The sequence below is a fragment of the Felis catus genome, chromosome B4 (genome assembly GCF_018350175.1).
Source record: "Felis catus isolate Fca126 chromosome B4, F.catus_Fca126_mat1.0, whole genome shotgun sequence".
Lineage (NCBI taxonomy): Eukaryota > Metazoa > Chordata > Mammalia > Carnivora > Felidae > Felis > Felis catus.
The window spans coordinates 6916933-6931662 of record NC_058374.1 but is presented as its reverse complement, the minus strand read 5'-3'; the positions used below and the strand labels follow the sequence as shown (position 1 = coordinate 6931662).

At 47.1% G+C, this 14730-nt stretch overlaps 1 protein-coding gene across 14 annotated transcripts in view; it reads left to right on the top strand.

Annotated features, from left to right (window-relative positions):
- SFMBT2 (Scm like with four mbt domains 2) overlaps positions 1-14730 on the top strand; it is a 227691-nt gene that overhangs the window by 150330 nt on the left and 62631 nt on the right. For all 14 annotated transcript variants that reach the window (XM_023256314.2, XM_023256316.2, XM_045060845.1 and 11 more), the window contains 2 exons: positions 8074-8156; positions 14286-14412. In XM_023256314.2, the coding sequence (XP_023112082.1) occupies positions 8074-8156; positions 14286-14412 (210 nt within the window). The remainder of the gene's footprint in view (positions 1-8073; positions 8157-14285; positions 14413-14730) is intronic.

Sequence of the window (14730 nt, the reverse complement as noted above, 5' to 3'; positions counted from 1 at the left end):
CCATGGTTACCACTTCTGTTGGAGACAGTTTCGGTAATGTCTATATATTTGCAGACGAATATTATATATTCATATAATACATATTTAGATATTCATATAATTATATAGTATCTGTTTTAGCGGTGCTTTCCCATTTACTGTCAGAGTGTTCCGTCTGACCAACCTTATTAATTGAACTGTTCAGCCGTTACATATTCTCTATTTTTGTTTGTTCTATGATTTTCTAGAAAGTGCATCAAAATATCGTGAGACTGGAGATCTGTCCGCTTGTGTGTGTGTGTGTGTGTGTGTGTGTGTGTGTAGCATTCAGGTTCAGGACCGCTAGAGCTTGCTGGTGTTGGTTCTCTGTATCCCTAGTCATTCATTTTGTTTTACAACCTCTTCTGTTTCTTTCTGTGGGTTGTGATTTCTCGTGGTGAACTGAGTTTCAGTGGTGCTTGTTATTTCTGTGCGAGTTCCCTCATCCTTAGAGTGAAGTAATTCCTTCCATCTGGTTTTGCATTAGAGTCTGCCCAGTGTTCTAAGAATTTTGCAAGTCCTAGAGTATTTATTTTTTTTTTTTATTTTAAATTTTTTTTTCAATGTTTATTTATTTTTGGGACAGAGAGAGACAGAGCATGAACGGGGGAGGGGCAGAGAGAGAGGGAGACACAGAATCGGAAACAGGCTCCAGGCTCTGAGCCATCAGCCCAGAGCCTGACGCGGGGCTCGAACTCACGGACCGCGAGACCGCGAGATCGTGACCTGGCTGAAGTCGGACGCTTAACCGACTGCGCCACCCAGGCGCCCCCCTAGAGTATTTATTTATTACCGTCTTTATCTCCTCCGATTTTTAAAATCAGTGTTACTCACTTCCGCATCCCCGGCACCTGAAACAGTGCCTGGTACGTGCCTGTGTCCCTGGTTATTGGAGGGAGGAACGAATGGACGAATGTCACGTGCGTTTGTCAGCCTGTACGATACACATTGTAAATTTTCCCAGCCTCCCCACGGATGCCCTTGGCTTGGAGGAGCTCGGGACTCCTCTCTCTCCCCCTTTGAGCGGAGCCCTGGGCAGGGAGCGGCCGTGTCTGCTCCTTGTCCCTTTCAGTGAGCTGACGTTGTCTGGACCCGTTTTCGCAGACTGGGCAGCTGACCGGGGCCGGGCGTTTTATGATGGTCTCTGCTCCTGCTGCTCTCCTCTCTCAAGCCCGTGGTCATCTTCTGCCCCGTGTGAGCTCCAGACGTTCCCGGACTGGTCGGCTCTGCCTTTGTGGGCCTCTTGGTGTTTTGGCATCTGGAGATTCTCTTCTCTTTCGGGTTTGGCTGTGTCATTCTTTTTATTACTACCATAGTTCATCTGGCACCTGAGAGGGTCCCTCTTGTTACTGGATTTGGAAGTTTATTCTCGTTTCTAGCTCTCTGATTGATTCTTGAGCAAAAACCTGCTTTTGATTGAAAAGAGCTGAGGGAGTAAAACTCTTTGGGTGATTTTTTATATCTGAAAATATTTCCGATTGTTGGGAACTTACATCTCTCTGGCTTACTTACTCCTCGGTTTACTCTGTGGTTGAGGATTCTTACCATGGCTTTGCCATTGACAGCTGATATTTATGTGATGTTGGACTCTCTCCCGGGGACACGTCCACATCTCCTAACATGGCAGGCTTCAAGGGAGGGCACGTGCCCTTTAGCGAACAGCACAGGGGAAAAGAAGTACTTGGCATAGTTACTCGTGTGCCAGAAGTCAGCCTTCTTGCCTGAGAGCCTGTACGAAGACTCCTCCAGGAACTGAATGGAGAGACTATTGAGAAATCTTGCCCAGGAAGAGACGGACTGGTTCCAGGGGCTGCGTGTGCCCCCTGAGGAGTGTGGCCTTGCTTCCTCACCTGTTCATCCTGCTTCCCTGACAAGATGGCGGCGAGGGTCACCTGAGGGGAGGCCATCACGCGCTTAGCCTTAGCGAGTCCCAGGAACTCAGTAGAAGCCTGGAGGGAGACCACCTTTCAGGAAGACCGGTGCCGTGAGCGAGAGTCCAGTAAAGTTGTCTCAACGGTCCATGAGATTTTCTGAGGAAGGGTGAGGAACCTGTTCTTACAACATGGCTTCTTTTGTGTCCTCTTGCGTTCTTGTATCTCAGGTCTGGTACGCGCCGATCTTTGGCGATGGTCATGTCGTTTTCCCTTTCAAAGAGACGTTGAACTGAAAGCTAAATGAGTCCTCTGTTCACACCAGATGTCGAGCACCTCAGTGCTGTAAAGGTGCTCCGAGGTGGAGATGTCCTTATGGGGCTGTGTGTTCTTCGGTCAGTTGTGGGGGAGGGGGGCATGTCCAGAACTTTCTTTCCTGCTTCTCCATGTCGGCCTCCATCCTGGAGTCACAGTTCCCGCACGGTGTGTGTGTCCCTCAGGACCTGCTGGAGCAGGTGACACAGAACCGGTCCCTGTCTCATTCACATCTTAACAGCGACGAACCTGAGTCCAGCAACCTGGAGACTGAGGGAAAAATCATCGAATGAAATGCATTTCCCTGTTGGGGGAAGTGTTACTAACTTATTAGAACTTCAGTTTATTGGGTTAAAGACTATGTTTTAATTATAGTTTTAATACGCATCCATTCTTTAAAATTTTGAAAACAAAAGGAGAGAAGTTTCTTATCCTGAAGAAACAACGTTTGGTATATATTCTCTCAGATTTCTGTTTCCTAGAATATGTAACTTTGTGTATCGGTTTAATTATTTTACACACACGAATTTGCCACCTACATGCCAAAATGTCTTCTACTTTAAATGACTGGAGAGTTCCATGATTGGCAGGTAAATAATTGACTTAGGGACACCTGGGTGGCTCAGTTGGTTAAGCATCTGATTCTGATTTCAGTTGGGTTATGATTTTGGGACACCACATCAATCTGTGCTTGGGATTCTCTCTCTCCCTCTCTGTTTGTCCTTCCCCGCCCACCCTCAAAATAAATAGATAAACTTGAAAAAATTGATTGAAACACGCCCCTGTTGGTTGTCTGTATTGTTCTCATCTGCTTTTATGCATAAAATGTTTGCACGGCATCCTGTTATTTTTGTAGGATACTTCATAATGGAGTTCCTGCTCTGTTCACACCCCAGCTCACTCTGCCCACCCCACAGTCCCCCTTGTTCTTTCTAGAACATTCTGGACCTGCTTCTGGCCTTTTGCAGTTGTTGGCCCCTTCCACTGGCACCCCCTTCCCCTAGGTGGCCCCAAGACTTGCTTCCTCAGTTCCTAGGTTTTTCAGCGTTTTGTCAAGACTTCAGCCCTCCCTTTGCCTATAGCACTGATTGTCTGATTTTTTTCTATTTGTGTATTATGTGCCTCCTCCCACTGCAGCGTAAGCTTGCCTGCGTAAAGGTTTTTGTCTTTGGTCCTTTCTGTATGCTTAGAACTAGAACCATGCCTGGCATGTAGCATGCACCTAATAAATGCTTTCAATGATACCATATGTGAATGAACAAATGGGTAGAGTGGAGAGGAGACCCCTTCTTAAAGATTTTGACACATTGCCAAGTTGGCATCTGTGGTGGATTTTTGAGATTATATGCCAACCAGAAATGCATAAAAGCACCTGTTTCCCAACAGTCTTTGCAGTGGTGGGTTTTTATTCTTGTTTTTCATTTTGACAGTCAGGTAGATGGCAGAGGTGAAACTCTTTTGCTGATATTATTTTTGAAGGTTGTACAAGTTTGTTTGTTTGTATGTTTTCCATATTTACCCACCATAGAAGGGCAGCTCTTAACTCTGTGTCTGTTTTGTTACAGAAGTGTGTCTTTTTTTTGCATCCTTCCCTTCCCTCCATCCTCCCATGATGGTCTCTGGGATGTCGTGGTTCACTTCCTGCTGCAGAGGCAAATAGACCACCATGATTTTCTGAGGTTGTCCTGATTCACTTCCTGGTGCTGAGGAGAGTCCCAACTTCTCCAGTTCCAACAGGCACCGGCTAAAATCAGGATTCTGTTAGCAGATGAAAAGCTGGACGTTGGCTCTTGGGAGGCAGTCATGGCCTATTCCACATGCTGAATTAGCTCTTGATTGATTGACTCGTGCCTTGATTGACTATCCTTTAAAATAGGGCAAAGGTCTGCACTTTCAAATAATTTTTTTTAATGTTTTTTTTATTTTTGACAGAGAGAGAGAGATAGAGCATGAGCGGGGGAGGGGCAGAGAGAGAGGGAGACACAGAATCCAAAGCAGGCTCCAGGCTCTGAGCTGTCAGCACAGAGCCCGACACGGGGCTCCAACTCATGGACCGCGAGATCATGACCCGAGCCGAAGTCGGACGCTCAACCGACTGAACCCCCAAGAGCCCCTCAAGTAATTTTTATTAAAATAATATATGATCATTATTGAACACTTGGAAAATACAAAGAGATGGAAGAAAAACACATCCACGAGTCCCACCATCCAGATAACTATGTGGATCGTTACTACTACGACATTTTCCTTGCATTTCCTCTGGACTTTTTCTTTGCATACTTTCATAAAAATCTGTTAATTCTGTATATGCTTGTGCCAGGAAGTCTTTCCATCTAGACCTATAGCAATAATGTTCTCATAATTTTTTTTTTCACAAACTGTGCAGTTTCGTGCCTGTGTGATTTTCCGTGGACCTTAGATAAGTCATGTATCATTTCCTATTTTGGGATGTAAGGTTGTCCCACCGGTAATAATGCCATTGTACCGTAACGTGTAACACTTTTTCAGTTTTTAGGACTGTTGTGAAATTGTCGTGTCAAGGTTCATGAACATTTTACTGCCAAATTGTTTTCCCAAAGAATTACCCACTTGCAGTCCCAATAGTAATGTTTGCAAGTGGGGCTGTTTTGTGCCAATTAATTTGTATCATAAGGAAATGGGTCATCGACCTGTTCTCTTTTGGACCTGTAGCAGTTGGAACTTCGTTCAGAATAAACACTAATAAAAGCTTTAAATAACTCCCGTGGCCATGGTTCAAGAGTCCCCTGTGGCAGCTTGTTGAGGATTTTAACAGCCCAAGGGGTTTTGATTTCCTTTTATTTTCTTTTCCCCTCTGCTATTTTCCTCCCTCCTGGGTTTAAAACAGGTTTTCCTAGCTACAGTTAAGCCTTAGTACCTCTTGTTCTGTCTTTGTTGATTAATGAGTATAATTGACCCCTGTTGTCTCTATTCTACAAGCCACAGCAATTTGTTTTTATGTAGCAGATATTTTCTGAGCTGTCACAAAACTGCCTTACAAAGAGAGAGCTCATTATCTGCCTGAAGGAAAGGAATTTTAAGTGACGAAGTGAATAAAGGTCCCTATGAGAAGGAGGAGGAGAAGTCTAGGCTATTCAGATGTTCACGGAACAGTGGGGGCAAAATAATCCATTGTTGCTTAGGTACCGGGCCAGACTTGGTTAGATCTTGAAATTGCTAGATTAAAAATGGCTCCCCGTAGAGACCGTCTTGAAGACTGATACAGAAGCATGGAATGTAGGTCTGAGAAACCATAGAGCATGACATTGGATGGAGTGGGTTGCAGCCTATGGGAAGTTCACGGTTACGAACACGATTATAGAAATCCCAGCTAAATGCCTCTGGAGGGGGAGTAGAGGTGGCTTGTAAGTTGGAAGGTTTTATCTGAACAGATATTGACCATAAAGAATATCCAGATTTCCGTGTTCTATCAGAAGATGGCTTGTTTTTCATTTATGTAGTTCCCCCCCGCCCCACCATTTCTTCTTTGCCCCCATGATCTTCATGAGATTTTCCTCAGCTCACCAAACGAACTAAGGAATCAACAGAGGTCGAGGGGAAGAGACATTGCGACACAGTGCGATCTTGGCTTTAGCGAAGTCAGTCTGCCACAACCCTGAGAAATGGGGTCCTTGTGCCTCGGGAACCATCTTGTCTTCGGCTAGTCTATGGCGAGCACCTCCGGGGAGCGTCCTGTCACGTAACCTCTCTTCATCAACCCTGCCACACTTTTCTCGGAGGAGAAGAGGAAAGAATTAACCACACACAAGGACGGGCACAATTCCTAAGCAGCAGCAGTTACTTAGTCACTAACGATGGCTCTGAATTATGGAACGCGACAGCTGGGGGGGCCTTGAAGGTCTCCTCTTTATTTTGTGAATACGGAAAGTCAGACACAGAAGATTTTTTGCTTCTTCCTGGTTTCATCCAGTTCCTAGTAGAGCCGGCTCTAAAAACCCAAATGCCCTCCTTTCATACGGTTGGGTAGCTTCTCGGCAGTTTGAGTTGTCTTTTGGCAAACTCTTCTGTTCTTACACGTTTAAGGCAAGGATTTGATCCAGAATAGCTCCAGACAAACTATTCTCAAGAGTGCAGGGTTCTGTTCATTGGAAAGAAACTTGCAGTACCTTATTTAAAGCATATTTTGTTTTATTCTGTTTTGTGGGTAAGCGTTCAGAAAAAAAAAAAAGTTGGCTTGGTTCCTTCCAGAAACCTCTGATGCAAGAGCCATCTGGCTCTGGAGAGAGGTGTGGGGGACAAGGGCAGGTAGGAAAACTTTCAGAATCTCTTTGAAACTAACTACCGGGAGTAACAGCATCTCAGAGCTGTAAGACGTTTTGCCCCCTTGTTGGAAAGAAACGAGGCGTTGTCAGCCTTTGTAGAATGACAGGGAGGTCGTAGGAAGAAAGGGGTGCTTCGGCCATGGATGGTCAGCAGGGTAGGGGGGTTCAAGGGTCAGCCCCTGGGCCAGAGGAGTACCAGTCCTTCCTTGCTAACCCCATCCCGTCTTCTCATGAAAACTGTGTAAATTGAGCTTCCTCAATGAAAAGAATACTATCTTGTACTCGGAGGTACAGACGGAGGTAGGAGGCAACAGTACCTTGACTTTCTTCAATGAAGATCTTCTGTACTCTCCTTGTAGCCGTGGGGTTTAGTAACTATGGGTCCCCGTGTGATGTGAATTTGCAGGTGTGGAATTTACGATGATACGGGGAAGAGAAAATGAGGACTTGGCAGGACTTGGCAGGTCTTGGCTTGAAAACATAGTTAAGAAATCCCTCGTGGGTTTATTTTCCATGCACTCCAAACCCATCAAGGGAGAACGCCCAAGTGAGGGTTAGGGTGACGTTGTCCGCCGTCCTGACGAATCCTGATTGGTAGAACGCTGTTCATCCTCATCGCCGTCCTTGGTTCACAAGAAGCACAAATAACACCCGTATGAAGAGCCGTCCCCCTATCTGGGTTAGAGCGCACACCCAATGCTGTGCTTATGTTCTGATTTAGAACTATTTCCTCTTCCCACGACCTTCCCAAGACCTTCTCCCATGGCTCGTCACGGTGGGCATGATGGATGTACTTGAATTGCGTCCCCTCCTGCCAAATGAAATGAAGAAAGAGAAGAACCCACTTTGGCAACATCGCTATTCCATTACGCTTATTAGCACGAGTGAAGGGCTGTTTCTCCAAACACCCCCCGCCCCTACCGTGTCTCACAGGTGCCCCCCCAGCACTTCCCCCAAAGGGGCCCACCTTTCCCGATGCTCATTTCCTTCCTCTCCCTGGGTGCTGTCCGAGGACGGGCTGCCCGCCCGCACCCCCCAGCCTCTGGAGGCTTTCTTTCTCACGAACACCTCAACTCCTCGTTTGCTGTTTGTTTTACTTTCTGTTACTCTTTAAAAAACCCTCCCCCGAGGTAGTGTTTTCCAATAAAGTCTCACGGTCTCCACGAAGATATCGAGAAGTTCACAGGAACTCTCAGGCTTCACGTGGAGGGAGGTATCACTGTGTATTTCCGCAAAACGCACTGTGCGAATGGGTTGTGTGTAACATCCTGTCTCGATGCTGCTGCCCCAGAGCACGTCCGTCCACCGGCGGGTGCCGATGTGGGTCAGCGCCACCCTTCACGCGGTTTCAGACCCCACATCGCGGTCACGGTGGAACACCCGCCCCGTATTTCGTACTTTGTGTTTTTCCACGCGTTCCCTGTGAAATCTGACGTGCCGTCAGGCACAAGAAGGGACTTCACCCTCCGGGGTCCTGTATTTGCACCGCTTACTGATTTAACTAGTGACACCCTCTGAAGCTATTTATTTGGTTAACGCTGTTCTGTCTGTGTTTTCACCCCATGAAGGTTACTCTGGCCAGGACTTCGACTGGGCAGATTATCACAAGCAGCATGGGACCGAGGAAGCGCCTCCCTTCGGCTTCAGGAATGTAAGGAGCTTGGTGCTTGCTACTGCTTTGTTCCTAGATGTTGTTCACCGTGAACTTTGTAAGTTGCTTCCCGTTCGTGAGCAAGACGAGTGTGCTGCTGTGGACCACAGGATCCTTACTAAGCTTTCGTAGTTTTTGTGAAGGCCTCCTTCAGGTTGTGTGTTAGGGTGACTCTGGGGTGTTGGAGCACAGCCACTGCTACGTGTATGGTGGCCCGGTATAAGTTCATGTCTCACTTATGGAAGGGTCCGGTGTGTTCTAGATTAGCACGGGCTTCTTACTACGGTGAGCCTGGGCCTCAGGAGAGCCTCTGGCTTCATCCCCTGAGTCTAGTGAGCAGATCAAATAGCAGTGTGTGTGTGTGTGTGTGTGTGTGTGTGTTCACACGGGTGTACTTGTTATAGGAGTTGGTTGTATCAGGTGGCTTATCAAGTATTCATTTAGACTGGATCAACCCTGGGAACTATGAAAAGGCACATGGATTATTACGTCTGTATTCAGAATGAGGCACCGATGTATACAGCCTAGTGTGTTGAACACGCATTTAGCTATAAAAGTTAATTCTTTATACTAAAGAAAAAAAAAGACTCAGTCCTCCAGTTGGGGACGGCAGGCATCACAGTGCAGAGTGCTCCCAAATCAGAGACCTTTTCTGGACACGTCCTCCTCCAGCCGCTGATTCCTTGCTACCCCACCGATATAACTCGTACTACGGGGATCACGGCACATGACAGCTGAGAGGCGGAAGGGGCTGGCTCAGTCGAGAAGCTCAGTACCGAGCGTAAGTCCAAGGTGGATTTTGAAGAATTAAGTAGGTCGGTCACTGGGTCAGCTTGACCCCATAAATGCAGAAACTAAATGCAGAAACACATCCGTGGCAGCGTCGGAAATCGGGGCTCCTGAAACCAACAGAGGGACTTTCTGCCGGCCGATGCTGCCTTTGCACAAAGCTGGTTCTTCTGCGGCGCACGGGAACATCTGCGTGGTGAGGCGCGGTGGTATGTGCGGCGGGGACCCTCCCCCATACGTGTAGGCGCTCGGAGGTGCCACCGAGAGGGTAGCCGCTGGCTAGCTCCCGGGGCTTATCGAGTCCAGGGCAGTCTCAGTAACCCTTTTACAGTGATAGTGCTTGTCGCAGAGCCCTGGCCTCGTTGCCTGCATTTAGGATCCTGGAGACACTTAGCACGTCCCCAGACCCCTTCGAAGTTGTGCTTTCTACCCGACCAAAGACATATTCGTTCCCTACCTCTTCACCCTTGGGAGGGAGATCCTGACGTGTCCCCTGGTTTTGTGCATAAGGAGGCGTTTCCTCTGCAACAATACGGTTCCACCGTCCTCTGCTCCCGTTCAGCCAGCAGCTGGCCAAATGGGATTTAGTAGAGGAAGTAGCCACATCCCCAGGTGGCCTCTGAGCTCCCAGGCTTTAGCTACCAGGATGAAATCTGTTTTAATGACTGTGCTGGCGTATTCATTAGGAATGCACTTGTTACAAACATGCCCGCTTTGTTCCTGGCTCTGCGTTTATGTAATCGACGGGATTGTCACCTGCCTGTTGGCATAGGTGTCGCGTTCCTGGTGCTCTGCTGAATTTTGTTAGCTTGCGTCGAGTGCTCTTTAAGGGGATGCTTATCATGAATTCATTTTTTAATCACGCATCTTGCGTGCACTAGAGGAGAGGGGGTGTGGAAGTGGCTGCATGGGAGACATTTCCCCGGGGATGTTTAACAATCAGAGACGGTTCTGAGATGGATTGACACAGCGAAATGCTTAGTAAAATAAACTCACGGGTAACAGGTTTGCCATTGATCTTTATAAATTACCCTCAAGCAGCGAGTTGAAACGAAAATAGGTTATGCGGTTGTAGTTTTCCCTTATTAAGGAGGATCAAATGCATTTTAACTTACTTAGAGGCTTTTCAGGCAGCCTATCGAGTCATATTATCAAAAGGCTCAATACATAATATGCACGGATAGGCAGGATGACTTGTAGGAAGACAGCCTGCCTAGAATTTTCCTTGGTTCCTATTTCCAAAGAGACATAAAGGAGAAGAACAAATCGCTTTCTTATCGCATATGCTGGGTCATTTTGTTCTGGTTACATAAAGATATAATTGACTTGCAACGTAACGTATATAAATAGATACGTGAATGCAAATTAGCTTGGCCTCCTCCCACGGGTCAAGTAAGGATGTAATCTCTTGGTACTTACAGGAGCCCGTTTACTTCAGTTTATGTATTTCAAAATAGATACATGCAGTATTGTAATATCTGATTAAAATTTATAGCAGCGGATGCTTTGGGAAAATCTTACGCTTATTTTAAAATAGTGCGAGAAGGGAGTTTTGCTTGGAGTGTCGGCTGAGCTCCTGCTGAATTGACCCTCCGGCAGGAAGCAACTGTCGGCTCCTGTGCAACTAGCCGAGGGATGTGGAGAGTGAACAAAACGGGCAGATCTGGAAGGGAGCAGGTGCTTGGAAGGAAGGAGCACTCTGGGGTGACCGTGTGATTCTTTTCAGACTTCTGGCCTGAGGTCAGCCGCAGTGGACGACGTAGGAGACGACAAAAGCAGTGATATAAAACTCACGGTCTTTCTGGCCTGATGAAGCAGATAACAGAATGTGAGCAACCACACCTGTTGGAAAGCGAGAGGAGTCTCAGAGAGGGAAGAGTCAGGAGAGGGAACCGCACATTCCGTGTATACACTCTGCCTAAATCTTTGGCTGATCCGCAGAGCGTGTCTTTTCCAGGCAAGCTCCAGGCAGCCTAGCTAAAGACAAAAGACTGAGCTGGGATCTGAGCTCCTTCTCAAGAGACAGAGCATGTAGTTTGAGTCCAAACAAGTTAACTGCTTGCGAACACAGAAAACCAGCACTCTCGGGAAGAACATAACACAATCCAGAGTCTCTGTGACACGACATTGAAAACGTCCAGACTTCGGAATTGGTCAGCCCACGAAGCCGCAGAAAAATCGGACACGTTTTCTGTAGAAAGGCTAATCAGTAGAGGCCAAACCCAGCATGATCCAGATGTTGGAATTAGCAGACGTGTGTTCGAAAACTCCCGTTAAAACTCAGCTCAGAGTCGTAAAGTAGTGGTTCCGAAAGTGCAGTCCTGAGGCCAGCCTCCAGCACCACCTGGGAACCTGTTGGAAATACAAAATCTGTAGCCTCACTGCAGATCACATGAATCGTGAACTTTGGGCTAAGGCCTAGCAGTCTTTCTTTTTTTTTTAAAGGTTCTCCAGATGATTCAGATGCTCGCTAAAGTTTGAGAAGGAAAATATGAATGAGAAGGTAGAAAGTTGGGGTTCTGTGTCTCCCCCAACAGTCCTTCCCCAGCTCACACATTCTCTCTTAAAAATAAACAAACATTAAAAAAATATTAAAAAAAAAAACCTTGGCCAGTATTTGTGCAGACACAAGAAAGGTCTTTGCTACTTGACATTCTGCACGTGGCTCAGAATTTTCCTCAATGTTGAGAATGAGAGCAGGAGAGCTCCTCTGTGTTGAAGAAACAAGGGCCAGAATGTACCAAAGCAGCTGAGATTATAAATGAAAAAGTTCTGGAATCTCTGTGGGCCCCAAGCAACGTAAATACAAAGACACCCAACATAGTCGAATTGCTGACAACCAAACGTAAAGAGAAAAATCTTGAAAGCATCCAGAGAAAAAAATGATACGTTTCAAATACAGGAACAACAACGTAAATAGCGAACTTCTCATCAGAGACAAGGGGTGCCGGAAGACAGTGAACCAATGTTTGTGGAGTATTAAAAGAAAAAGCCCACAATTCTACATGCACCAAAGGTAACATTTCCTGAATGAAGGTAACAGACAGTTCGGGGCGCCTGGTGGCTTAGTCAGTTAAGTGTCTGACTCTTGGTTTCAGCTCAGGTCATCTTGTGGTTCGTGAGATCAAGCCCCGCATCGGACTCTGCACTGACAGTGCAGAGCCTGCTTGGGATTCTCTCTCGCCCCCTCTCTCCCTGCCCCTCCCCTGCTCACACTACCCTCCCCCCCCAATAAATAAATAAACGTTTTTTAAAAAAAACTGACACTTCACCAAGGAAGATACACAAATGACGAAGAAACATGTGAAAAAATGCTCGACATCATTCGTCGTAGGGAAGATGCAAGTTCAAGCCACGATCAGCTGGCACTGGTCACCTATTGGGTTAAAATTTGCAAAAGTGCCGATACCAAGTGCTGGTGAAGATGTTTAGCAGCGGGAACGCCACACACTGCTGATGGGAACGCAACATTTGGTGGTTTCTTAGAAAGTTAAACGTACGTTTCCCATGTGGTCCAGCAATTCCATTTCTAGAGAAACAAAACTATGTCATAGGCTACGTTGTATTCCCCAAAATTCATATGATGAAGTCCTAACCCGTAGTACCTTAGAACGTGAGAAGTGTGTGGAGTTAGAATGTTTTTTAATGTTTGTTTCTTTTTGAGAGAGAGAGAGAGAGAGAGACAGAGACGGAGTATGAGCACGGGGAGGGGCAGAGAGAGAGAGAGACCCAGAAGAAGCAGGCTTCAGGCTCCAAGCTGTCAGCACAGAGCCCGATGCGGGGCTCAAACCCATGAACCGCAAGATTCGAAGTTGGACGCTTAACTGACTGAGCCACCCAGGCGCCCCTGGAGTTAGAGTTTCTGAAGACACAATTAAGGGAGCATGAAACCCTACGGGTAGACCTTAATCCAAAATGAGTGGTGTCCATACAAGAAGTGGAAATTAGGATGCAGACAGCATGCGGGGAGGAAGGAACGTTCGGAGATACAGGGAGAAGGTGGCTGTCTACAAGCCACAGAGAGTCCTCGGAAGAAAGCAGCCCTACTGACACGTTGATCTCCGACTTGCAGGCTCTGGAACTGAGTGGTGAATTTCTGTGGGTAAAGCCACCCAGTCTGTGGTATTGCGTTCGGGCATCGCAAGCAGACTAATACACCCTGTTCACACAGAAACTTGCGCTTGACTGTTTACAGCGGCTTTATTCGCGACCGCCAGCAATTAGACACAGCTCAGATGTCCTTCAGGTGGTTAAGGGGTGGACTGTGGCACATCTACAGAAACTACTCAGCAGCACAACAGAATGAACTTTCCGTTCGTGCGGTAGCATGGATGAAATGTCAAATGCGTTTTGCTTAAGTGGAAGAAGCCGGACTGCACCGTGTATGGTTCCGTTTCTGTGATATTATGGAAAAGGCACAACTCTGGGAACAGAAGACGGGCCCGTGGTGCAGGAATTGGGAGTCTGGGAGGGATTGATCACCGAAGGGCCAGTGCAAAAGCATTTCAGAGGTGAAGGGACTCCTCTGCGTGTTGATTGACGTCATGACCGTACGACTGGACGGGAGCCTCAGGAACAGGGCACCGAAAAGAGCGAATTTTCCTACGTGTAAATTTTTATTTTTACTTTTATTTTTTAATGTTTGTTTATTTATTTATTTGGAGAGAGAGAGAGGGAGGGAGAGAGAGACTCCCAAGCTCAGAGCCCGATGCGGGGCTCGATCCCACCACTGTGAGATCACGACCTGAGCTGAAACTAAGAATGGGACACTCAACCGACTGAGCCACCCATGCGCCCCTCCTGTGTGCAAACTTTTAAAAAGAAGTGAATTTAGAACGTAAATAAAAGTAAGCCCAAGGCATACATGTAACACAAAGACTATTTCAGATAAAACCATGGGGATTCGTCACCAGTAGACCACTATAAACAACGCTAGTGGGTGTTCTTCAGGCCACATGGAGACTCAGGCTGTCTCCTCACACCCTCGAATATGCCCAGGCGTGATGTGAGTGAGAAGCATAGGGAAGGAAAAGAAATGATTTGCATGTCCGTGGTCGCGTGGAAATAAGGGCATGCGTGGGCCTAGAAAGAGACCATATCCACCCTCTCACTGGACAGATATTATTAGGCGCCTGCTGTTTGCCCGCAGAGTTCTAGCTCTGGGATGAAAACAAACTGGGCATGGTTCTTTTCTCGCGAATGGCAGGAGAAACGTTTGTCTTATGGACGAGATCCGCGTGCATCGCGTGCGCGCGTGCGTGCGTCCCCCGCGGGCCCCTCTGTTGCGCGATCCCCTGCTGTGGTGTCCTCTGGCTCAGTGTCCGCTCTTTTCTCTTTCAGACGTCATTCAGTCGGGGTTTCACAAAGAACATGAAACTGGAAGCCGTCAACCCCAGGAACCCGGGAGAGCTCTGCGTGGCCTCTGTGGTCAGCGTGAAGGGGCGGCTGATGTGGCTTCACCTGGAAGGTACGCACCATTGGCGGTCGTTCTGGGGAACTTAGGGCGCGTCTGGAAGTGGCAGGGTGCACGTAGTACTTCTCAGAAACAACGCCTTTTGCCTTCCTTTTACTTAAACAGATCTTAAATTATTCAGTGTTCTTAAATGAGTCAAACTCATCAGACACAAATTTGTTCAGAGTCTCTCGTCTTGACTCATGATTTCATGAAAGGAGACACTGGTGTGATAATTATGTTTGGAACACAGTGGTCTTTTTGCATCTGTGATTATAAAAGCTAGTGTCACAATTAAATTAATATGAACCACTAAAACTGGTATTTGAGGTC